Here is an 11052-nt window from a genome sequence, read left to right on the forward strand (position 1 = left end):
TTACTAAAACATAGTGCAAAAACAGTAAACATAAGTGTACCTTCAACTACAAATAAATGTATGTATAATTCACTCATTACTAGTTGAGGTTTGTTTTTGTTTCAACTGATTAAAATCACAAAAGAAAAAATTTAAACAGGATTGCCTTAGAACCGGCAATCTATTTTTATTTTAAAATGAATAAAAAGCTGAAACTTTACCATAACACATAGAAGCTAAATTATAATTTCAACTAAAAACGCAATTTCTTTTGACTACATGAGCAGTGGCGTACCAAATACCAAAACAGTAAATATGTCTCAAACACAAAACCAAGTTTTATCCTATGTATCAGTAGCGAAAACAATTCCACGGCCAACTTTCCCAAGCAAACATCAAGCCATTGTGATGCATGCCGAAGAAAATCTGAAATTGTACGATTACGTTAAAGCTATAGGTGATATAATAGGCCCTAAACAAGTCTCCTTTGCATCTAGGATATCAAACAATCGCATTTGTATTTATCTTTCTAACACTAATCTTGTTGACCAGCTCATAGATGCATATCCCATAATACAGATAGGAGATGTTTCTTTAAATATCCGAAGACTTATTTCCTCTGCTAAAAGAATAATTATATCTAATGTATCTCCGTTCTTACCGCATGACATAGTTGAAAATAGCATTAAAAATCTTGGACTTCGCATCGCATCTCCTATATCCTATTTAAGAGCAGGCATTCCTGGGGACGAATATTCACACGTATTAAGTTTCAGACGCCAAGTTTACGTATACCCTTCCTCCGAAGATTTTGAATTACAAACATCAGTACTTATTTCCTTTGAAGGAAATGAACACAGAATCTTTCTTTCTACAGATAAAGTACATTGTTTTATCTGTAAACAAACAGGACATATAGCCTCCAACTGTCCAAATCCTCCAACAGACAATACACTCCCAACCGAATATATACCAACAAGCCCCAACTCATCCGTAAAAATTTCATCTCCCTCTACACATAATGCCAAAGAGCCACAAATCGAAAATAAAGACTCCAACACTGAAACTCAATCCAACACTGAAACACAATCAGACCAAATTGACATAACACAAATATCTCAAAAACGAGGACACTCTGAAATAGAAACTCCTAGTGAACTAACAAGCCCTGAAATTCCTGAGAAAGAAGCTCAACCATTGTTAGATATGCTTCCTCCTCTATCAGCTTCCCCCAAAAAAGGTCTCAAAGCTAAGAAAAAAAAGCACAAACCTGATACTCCAACAGAATTAGTATTAACCGAAACCACCAAGAGAACAATCCAAGAAGCATACAAAAAGAACCCACAAACCTTTAAAATACCCATAGACAATTTCTTTTTCTTCCTTGAAAATAGTTTTGGACATTCTGATCCTTATTCGGAAGCGAAAAAGCTCACGGATGATGTAAAAAGTCTACTTTTAAACCTGCATACTATATATCCACATCTTTCAGATAGATCCTTAAAAAACCGATTTACCCGTCTAAGTAAAAAGATCAAGAAACAACTACAACTAGAATCCTCTGAAGCCACAAGTTTATCAGACCCAATTTCATCAAGCGATCTAACTGACGATGAGTGCCTTTCCGATCGATCCCAAAGGTCACAGCACTGAAAAATCCCCCCTTCTAATATTCTTCTCATTCAATTTAATCCAGTGGAATTGTGATGGGTTTTACCCCCATCTAGAAAATCTCCAACTGCTTGTTGCTGATACTTCACCCGATTTCATTTGTTTGCAAGAAACCAATTTCTCTAAAAACCATAATCCATACCTTAAAAATTACGTTGGCTACCACTTTATACGAACATCACACGCACGAGCTAGTGGTGGGAGCTCCATATTTATTTCTACAGATATATTCCACCAAGAATTTCACTTAACAACAACTCTAGAAGCCGTTGCCGTTATTGCTTGGTGTCCAAATAAACTCGTAATTTGCAACGTATATATTCCTCCCTATTATACCCTAACAGCTCTCGAAATTACAAATCTAACTAACCAACTTCCTCAACCATTTATCTTAGTTGGAGATTTTAATGCACATAGCACTATGTGGGGCTCCAGTAATACTTTCGGTAGAGGCAAAATGATTGAAAATATCATAATCAATTCCAACCTTAATTTTCTAAACACTGGAAGCAGCACATACTTTCATATTCAAACAGGTACTCTCTCTTCCATTGATTTAAGCATATGTAATTCAGAATTATCTACTCATCTTACATGGAAAACATTGGAAAGTCTCTACGGCAGTAACCATTTTCCCATTTTAATTTCTATTGATAACTCACAAAGACAAAGCCAAGTTAAGTGGAAAATTGCTCACGCTGACTGGGATCTATTTAACTTAATTGTCAAGGAACAAACAAATGAAATCTCCTTTACGAATTCTGCTGATGAAGATCTTAACATGTTGATTAATTGTATTATAACTTCTGCTGAAAAATGTATCGGTAAATACTACTTTGATCCCTCCAAAAAATATGTTCCGTGGTGGAATGAATCATGTAAACTAGCTATAAAAGATTGTAAAAAAGCATTAAACCGATATCGTAAAACTAGAAACCAAGCGGACCTAATAAATCTTAGAAAACTAAGAGCTAAATCTAAGCGAATTGTTAAAGAAAGCAAAATGAACTCATGGAACAAATACATCCGTATCATAACTTCCGACACACCTTCTAGTCAAATATGGACTAAAATAAAACAGATGAAAGGTAGATATACAACATACAAAATTCCAGCCATTATAGAAAATAACAATGTCATAACTGATGACCAGCAGATTGTAAACACACTAGCCAAATACTATTTAAATAAATCTAAACTTGATAACAACTGTACTGGACCAACAAACATAAAAAATAAAGGTGTTGTACGTAAGAATCCAAATTCCAATGATCATTCTGTCAATCTCCCACTAACAATCGACGAATTAGTCGAAGCTGTTAACTCCCTAAAGATCAGTGCTGCAGGGCCGGATGGCATTCCATCGATATTCCTAAAAAATCTACATGAAGATACCCTAATAAAGTTACTAGAATTCTACAACAACATATGGCTAGGTAACCAATTTCCAACACTTTGGCGTCAAGCTATAACAATTCCACTCAAGAAAAATGATACTTCTGCCAATACAACTATGTCATTTAGACCAATCTCATTAACGTGCACACTTTGCAAACTCCTGGAAAAAATTGTCAACAAACGCTTTGGTATCTTGAAAAACATAATATTATCAATACCACTCAATCAGGATTTCGTCCAAATCGTTGCACAATGGATAATCTTATCACTCTTCAATCCGATATCATAGAAGCATTCTCTAATAGAAACGACCTTATAACTGTCTCACTCGATATAGAAAGTGCTTTTGACACAGCATCAAGGCCGGCAATTCTAAAAAAAACTTAAAGAGTCTAATTTATCTGGAAACATATATCTATTTGTTGAGAATTTTTTAACTAACAGAAGTTTCAAAGTTTCTGCAAATGGTAAAATGTCTCCCTCATATATCCTGGAGACAGGAGTACCTCAAGGATCAGTCCTCAGCACAACCCTATTTTTACTGCTTCTTAACGACCTTAGTTCCTTAGTACAACCCCCTGTCAAACATAATATCTATGCGGATGATCTAGTTATTTACTGCTCGGGTAAAGTAACAAGCTCCACTAGCACTCTTTTGCAAAATACTATTGATACCATTTCTCACTAGTCTAACAACATTGGTTTTAGCTTCTCGCCTACAAAGTCTAAAGTGATTAACTTTAGCAAAAAATATAAACAAACTCTTCCACTCATAAAATTAAAAGAGCATCCACTACAAGTAGTTGAAAATCACAAATTTTTAGGGGTAATTTTCGACAAAAAATAAACATGGAAGAGACATATAGAAAAAACTAAAGCCAGTGCCTCAAAAAATATAAATCTCCTAAAATCACTAGCCAATCGACAATGGGGAGCCGAAGAAAAAGTCCTATTAAGTTTATACAGAGCCCTAATAAGATCTAAGTTAGACTATGGATCGATATTATATATGTCTGCCTCTAAAACTTATTTAAAATCACTAGATACAATTCAAAACACTTCATTAAGAATATGCCTTGGAGCCTTCAGATCTAGCCCTACAGAAAGCATATATGTCGAATCGTGTGAACCCCCTCTAAATATTAGAAGACAACGTCTACTAAACTCCTATTTTGCTAAGGTCTCTGCAAACCCAAATAATTTATCATTCCAACTTATTAAAAATTTTCAATTAACAGGAGCACACAGTAGAGCTACTGCCAATTCATCACTACAGTTTCTATCCCCACTCTTAGAAAATTTTGACCTAAATCTTACCACCCCCATTAATCAGCCCAATACTTCACCTTGGCTAAAAATATCACCTGACTTTAACGTAAATTTGTGCAGATATAAGAAAATGGAAACCTCCACGATACTCATGAAACAAACTTTTAATGACATAATTAATAGAGGCAAGTTTGATAACATAATATTCACAGATGCATCTAAAGACGAAGAAAGTGTCGGATGTGCTGTTACTTCCACAAATAACAGACTAGCAATGTATAGACTACCCAAGAATACCAGTATATTCACAGCAGAACTCTACGCTATACTTAAAGCTCTAGAGGTTCCAATGCAGGGTACCAAAAACTTAGCAATCTGTACAGATTCATTATCATCCTTAAATTCCATTAGAAAAATCTACACATCAAATCCGTTAGTTAATGAGATCCACGAAAGATGTACAGCACTTGCTAAATCCAACACTTCGGTTTCGATGATATGGAATCCTTCACATATTGGTATTAAAGGAAATGAGAATGCTGACCACGCAGCAAATGAAGCACGTCGCTCTGACCGTACAGATGAAAAATGCCAATTGTTTCAAGATGTAATAATTGAAATTAAAAAGTTATCTACCTCAATGTGGCAAAATCAATGGAACAGGTGCACCACCCAGCTAAAGTCCATCCAACCAAACATTTTAGGACCTAGAATTTTTTCTACGGAAAGAAAATCGAAGACCATCATTAGAAGGCTTAGAATTGGGCACACCCGGCTAACCCACGGATATCTGATGGTTCCAGAAGAACCTCCAAACTGCCAATATTGCAACTCCCGTCTAAGTGTACACCATATACTTGTGGAATGTAACCAGTACGCAGCAGCACGGATCAAACATGGTATCCACGGAAGTTTATGTGATATCTTAAATTCCAAAAACAATATGTCTAATGTGATAGAGTTCCTTAAAAACTGTAAATTATATTACCTGTTGTAATTGTATCACCTATCTATATTTCAATTTTGTATTCATCCGCTAGTTTTTTATTTTATTTTTTTTTAGATATCAATGTAACTTAATTTATTGTTTTCTGTAATACAGTTCCTCGTGTCAATGGCCACAGCAGCCGACACATGTAATTTGAAATAAAAAAAAAATAAGGTTTTTAAAGGAGTCACAGCTTTGTTGCACTTAGTTTAATTTGTAAAATAATTAAACAAACATACGGTATATCCCGTAAGTCAATCTTGTATGAATAGTTTACCGGGGAATCCGATATGCTATATTTATGAGTTGCTGCTTTGTTTGTGTTCGACTAGTTACAGTATATCCCATCTACGTGAATGTAACTTGTACATTATTTAGTTTAGTTGATATTTTAGACTATAAAAGTGTTTCAATATCGAAACATATTTTCGAACTGAATCGTAATACGCGTATATTAAAATTAGCTTTAAAAAATAGTGAAATAGACACTAAACCTGGAAAGTAATTATCACAACCATAGAAAGTAGCTATTCGGAAGGACCAAAAGAAAAAAATCTACAAGAAATAGATGAGGCTGAACCAAAAACAAACCCAAATATATAAATCAAATATAGTGCTGCTAATACAGAACAAAATTCGTATAAGAAAAAGAAACAAGATATGCCGGGAAAATGTATTTCTGGTCATAAGAGGACATGCAATATTAACAATTAAAAATGCAACTTAAATAAAAGGAAAAAAAAAATTAGTATTGACATTCACGAATTAACGAGGTCAACAAATCAGAGAAAGGCAAATAAAACCAGGGTGTATACAGAACTATTTAAAAAATGTATTCAAAAGTATCTTTAGAAATGAGAACACAGATTTTTTCACAATTTTACAAGCAATAGTTGCAACACTTGCAACTTCAAGCACCGCTGCTCATAAAAATATTCATATCAATGTAACTTAATTTATTGTTTTCTGTAATACAGTTCCTCGTGTCAATGGCCACAGCAGCCGAGACATGTAATTTGAAATAAAAAAAAAAAGTATTAGGTGAACATTTAACTACCAAAAGCTTAATTAGCTTTCTTAAAGATACATCTTTATTATAATTTAATATAATGAAATAAATAATGTGGCTAATGACTTAGGTGATAAAAGCGACTATTTTTTGTACAAAAAAAAATGTAAAATATGTGAAAATATTAAACAAACCCTGTATAAAAGGAGTTTTAAAAATTGTTATTATCGAATTTTAATTTAAAAAAATGTAATACAAAATTACTTTTGAATATTTAATATCACTTGCAATTTAATTTAAAATAAACATTTAAAATCAAATTTTATCAAGTATTATTATAAATCATGAAAATGTTGACTGGCCGTTTTCGGTCACAAAAATCGATCCCATAGACAGAGTTGTCGACTATTTGTGCGTGATTCTTCTCCAATTGAATTAATTGTACGCTGATTAAAATACAATGGACTTGTGTCAACTTCTGATTGATCGCAACTCTAAATGAATCCCGTAAATTTTGGAATCCTCTCCGATGTAGCCGGCAGGTGGCAGACGAGACTTTTTTTAATATTTCGTGCTGAAAAACGTATCGCTTTAATAAAATGTCACGAGAAAGCGTCCAATTGCTCGAAAGGGATGGTAAGTTTGTTTTAATATTTTAGGAAAATTGCGACGATCAGAGGATGGAAAATTTCTTTGTTGATGTTGATGAATCACTACAGTGGAGGTAATTTGGACAATGTATCAATCGTGCAGTTTGAACAGCATAAAATGGTTTTGTTTTAATAAAAGAGGTTTTATTTTAAAAGTACAAAATGTTTTAAAACTTTTTGCAAAACACGAGTACATCATTATATCCTATAAATTAGGGAAAATACATTTATTATGGCTTATTAGTGTTAAAATAAAGAATAATATCTAGCTAGAAAATCTAAGAAAACTATGTAGGTGCATTATGTTATTGCATAAATATATAACTTTTTAACTGGAAGTACATAGACATACAGTATATATATATATATATATATATATATATATATATATATATATATATATAGATATATATATATATATATTATATATATATATATATATTATATATATATATATATATATATATATATATATATATATATATATATATATATATTATTACAGGAATTAATATTAAACTTAACAGTTTTCTCTTGATTTGATTGAACCGCATCTAAAATCATTGCGCCAAGCTTTCGACATCCTCTTCGATGTCTTATTCAGGGCTTCCAAGGTCACAGTCTCCCAAGCCCTCAGAACTACTACACTGGTGACTAACCAATGCATTACTGGTAATGGGAACAGAGGCCAGTTCCGGTCGATGGTGATGTGGTTTATATATATATATATATATATATATATATATATATATATATATATATATATATATATATATATATATATATATATATATATATATTGTGACAATTAGGGTTTATAGAAAATAATTTATAAGTTATATACTACATAATATTAGATATAAAAAGTATTTAATTATTTTAAATAAGTTATATACTAGAGAATTTAATAAAAATATATTTATGTGAGGGCATTTTTAATAAATTAGCATATAATAATTGTAAAAAGTTGTATTTTAATATTGTAAATAGATTTAAGTGAGCCATGTGCCTAGGCAACCAACTATACATACTCCAAGTGTCAAATTAAGAATCATAATTACGAATAAAAGTGGGGTTATATAATATATTGTTTGAAATGTGTATTTTATTAAATTAGAGTGTTAGTTACTAATTTAATTATATATTCTGATCTGAAATGCCTAAATGTAAACAAAATTATTAATAGAAAAGAATGGAATTCTCTGGATCTCCGGAGATGGCCATGTTTGCGAAATGGTTTGTTCCAGAAAATTCAGACATGTATTAAATAGAACTGAATAGAACATGATATCTTACGAGATGGTTCTAGAAATCCAAAAACATATAAATACCCGTGATTTGGATTCAAGATGGCAGTTTTTAAGTTTTTAGTCAGAAGTCAAGCAGTTTATTATGAAAGTTAGTTAGAGTCAGTGAATCAAGTACAAATAGTCCAATAGTTTAATATAGTGAGTTAAATGAAGATTAAAAATTATGCATATAATTTAATGCACATTTATAATTATACACAAATAATTATTGAAGATAAAAAAAGGTATATTGGAAGAAATTAAATTATATTATGGTTGGAGATTAGTATAAATCAACTTATAATAATTGGATATTAGTATATTGAAAAGAAGAATAAATATAAATGCTGTTTGCTGGTTTGGTTGGTGGTGTATAGATGCTGGTGAAGAAAAATATATCTTAAATTGGTAGAAGCTGATAATTGAAAAAAGTAATTTCAAAAAAAACAAGGATAACTGAAGTACGAAGACATTCAGTGGTGATTAGAATCTATATACTTAGTGGAAAATAGTTCATTTAGGCATTCAGTGAAAGAAAGGTACAAAATTTTGTTAATATAATTTAGTTAGTGTCATAACAATTTCAATTTTGAAGATAGTTTTGTTTAAATTTTAGATTGTCTATAGAATTTAATTAGTTTTATAAGAATATCAATTTAAAGATAGTTTATTTTAAATTTACATTGACTAGGTTAGATATATATGTGTGTTTCATAATAGTTATAATAAAGATAATTTAAAAAAGTACTTACAAGCTAATTCTTTGAGAACCGCGATAAAAACCCTATATATTATATTATTAAAAATACTCACTGCTCATCATTCAAACAAAAAACACATCATAACAATATATATATATATATATATATATATATATATATATATATATATATATATATATATATATATATATATATATAACCAAGAAAATGCTTATCAGAACTGAAATAAATTTCTGGCCCCATTCAGCTGGACTATCCATACTTTTTACCAATAAAAACTACAAGGAGATCAGTGCGTTTACCGAGGTTTTTTAAACTATGTAGTTAGTTACTTCCTTATATGAGAACTATTTATAAAATCTTAAAATAGTACCAGTAATTATAATAAAAGGTATAGTGAAAAACGTTATAGGACGAAAGAAGCAGAAGTAACAATTTGCGGTTGTAATAATTTTAAACATTTTGCAACTATAAGAAGCAACACAACTCATGTATTGAGAGTTGAAAGATACGAATTACTTCAAGTTATACTGTAAGGAAAAGTACAGGGCAAAATATCAGTAGGAAGACGCCAGAACTCGTGGCTGAAAGATCTGAGGAGATGGTTCGACCGCTCATCCGCAGAAATATTTCGAGCAGCAGTTTCCAAAACTACAATTGCCATTTGAATAGCCAACCTTCGAAAGGAGACGGCGCTATGAGAAGAAGAACTATAAGAAGCACTTTTACCCAGTATTCCGGTTTTATTTACAAGTGTAAAACATGCAAATGGGTTTCACAGCATTTGTAAAAGTTACATATATGAAGAAGAAGTATAACTTTTTTTTTATTTTTAGTAAATTTTATATATTATGTATTATGTATATACTTAATTGAAGAATGTAATTTTGCTATTTGGGTAATACAAATGTCAGTTTTTTAAGCAAGACAAAAATAATTATTCTATCGACAGTTTCGCAACAATTAGTTTAATTTTTCAAGATTAAAAACTTTGTCAATGTGTAATAATTTTATTTTGTACCGGGTGGTTCAATAAGCCGATCTCTCGGCTATATATCAGAAACTATTCATGTATTGAGAGTTAAAAGATACGAATTACTTCAAGTTATACTGGAAGGAAAAGTACAGGGCAAAATATCAGTAGGAAGACGCCAGAACTCGTGGCTGAAAGATCTGAGGAGATGGTTCGACCGCTCATCCACAGAAATATTTCGAGCAGCAGTTTCCAAAACTACAATTGCCATTTGAATAGCCAACCTTCGAAAGCAGACGGCGCCATGAGAAGAAGAACTATAAGAATCACTTTTTCTCAGTATTCCGGGTCGCCTTTGATGCCCCCTCTAACGATTATTCTTTAGATCTAACGATACAGAAGTTGATCGATGGATCTACCGAAAATACCTTATTTTCTACGGATTTTTATTCTTTTGACATTTTACCCTAGATGTACCTAATCTTGTACATTTTTTCGTACAAGACAAACAAGTATATTTTAAGATATACTACCCAGTATCGTCCTGAAGATTCGTGCATTTAAGTTTTTTAAAATGGTGTATTATTTTTTAAATCATCGTGTATGTTAAAGATTCATACATTTTAATGAAATAGGTAACATCATAATCAAAATATATTTTATCTTCTCTAATTTAATGGTTTGTTTATGTTAACAGATAGATTGTGTTTAATTAACTTGTGTCAACGTGTGTTGAGCCCCAATTTACTTGCCCCTGAGGCCACTTGAAGGCTAGGTGCTGACTATCATAGCAACTGCTGATCCCTACATTTATAATAATATCCGTAATCCTAAGATTTTGTCGTAAGATATATAAATTTAGTTTGCTCGTTTATATATTATTACTTTAATTAGTTATGGTTTTCGGCATCTCTTATTTTCCAAAAACAATGATTTTGTCTATACTTCATTTCAGATGTCTGTGCAGTAAAGGAATGTGCAATTTCCGTTTGAAAACAAGTATTTATAGGCTCCATAGTAATAAGGGTTTTAAAAAGTCTTCTAGACAAAAGTTAATGAGTTTATAATGGTTTTATTTACAAGCGTAAAACATGCAAATGGGTT

At 31.5% G+C, this 11052-nt stretch overlaps 1 protein-coding gene across 1 annotated transcript; it reads left to right on the forward strand.

Moving 5' to 3' along the window:
* The first annotated feature begins 2071 nt into the window (after window positions 1–2071).
* On the forward strand, window positions 2072–10716 carry LOC140446458 (uncharacterized). Its single transcript, XM_072539031.1, has 3 exons — window positions 2072–2738; window positions 4530–4694; window positions 10646–10716. The coding sequence occupies exons 1-3, from the start codon at window positions 2072–2074 to the stop codon at window positions 10714–10716; spliced, it is 903 nt and encodes a 300-aa protein (XP_072395132.1).
* The last annotated feature ends 336 nt before the right edge of the window (window positions 10717–11052 follow it).

Source organism: Diabrotica undecimpunctata, chromosome 1 (genome assembly GCF_040954645.1).
Source record: "Diabrotica undecimpunctata isolate CICGRU chromosome 1, icDiaUnde3, whole genome shotgun sequence".
Taxonomy (NCBI): Eukaryota; Metazoa; Arthropoda; class Insecta; order Coleoptera; family Chrysomelidae; genus Diabrotica; species Diabrotica undecimpunctata.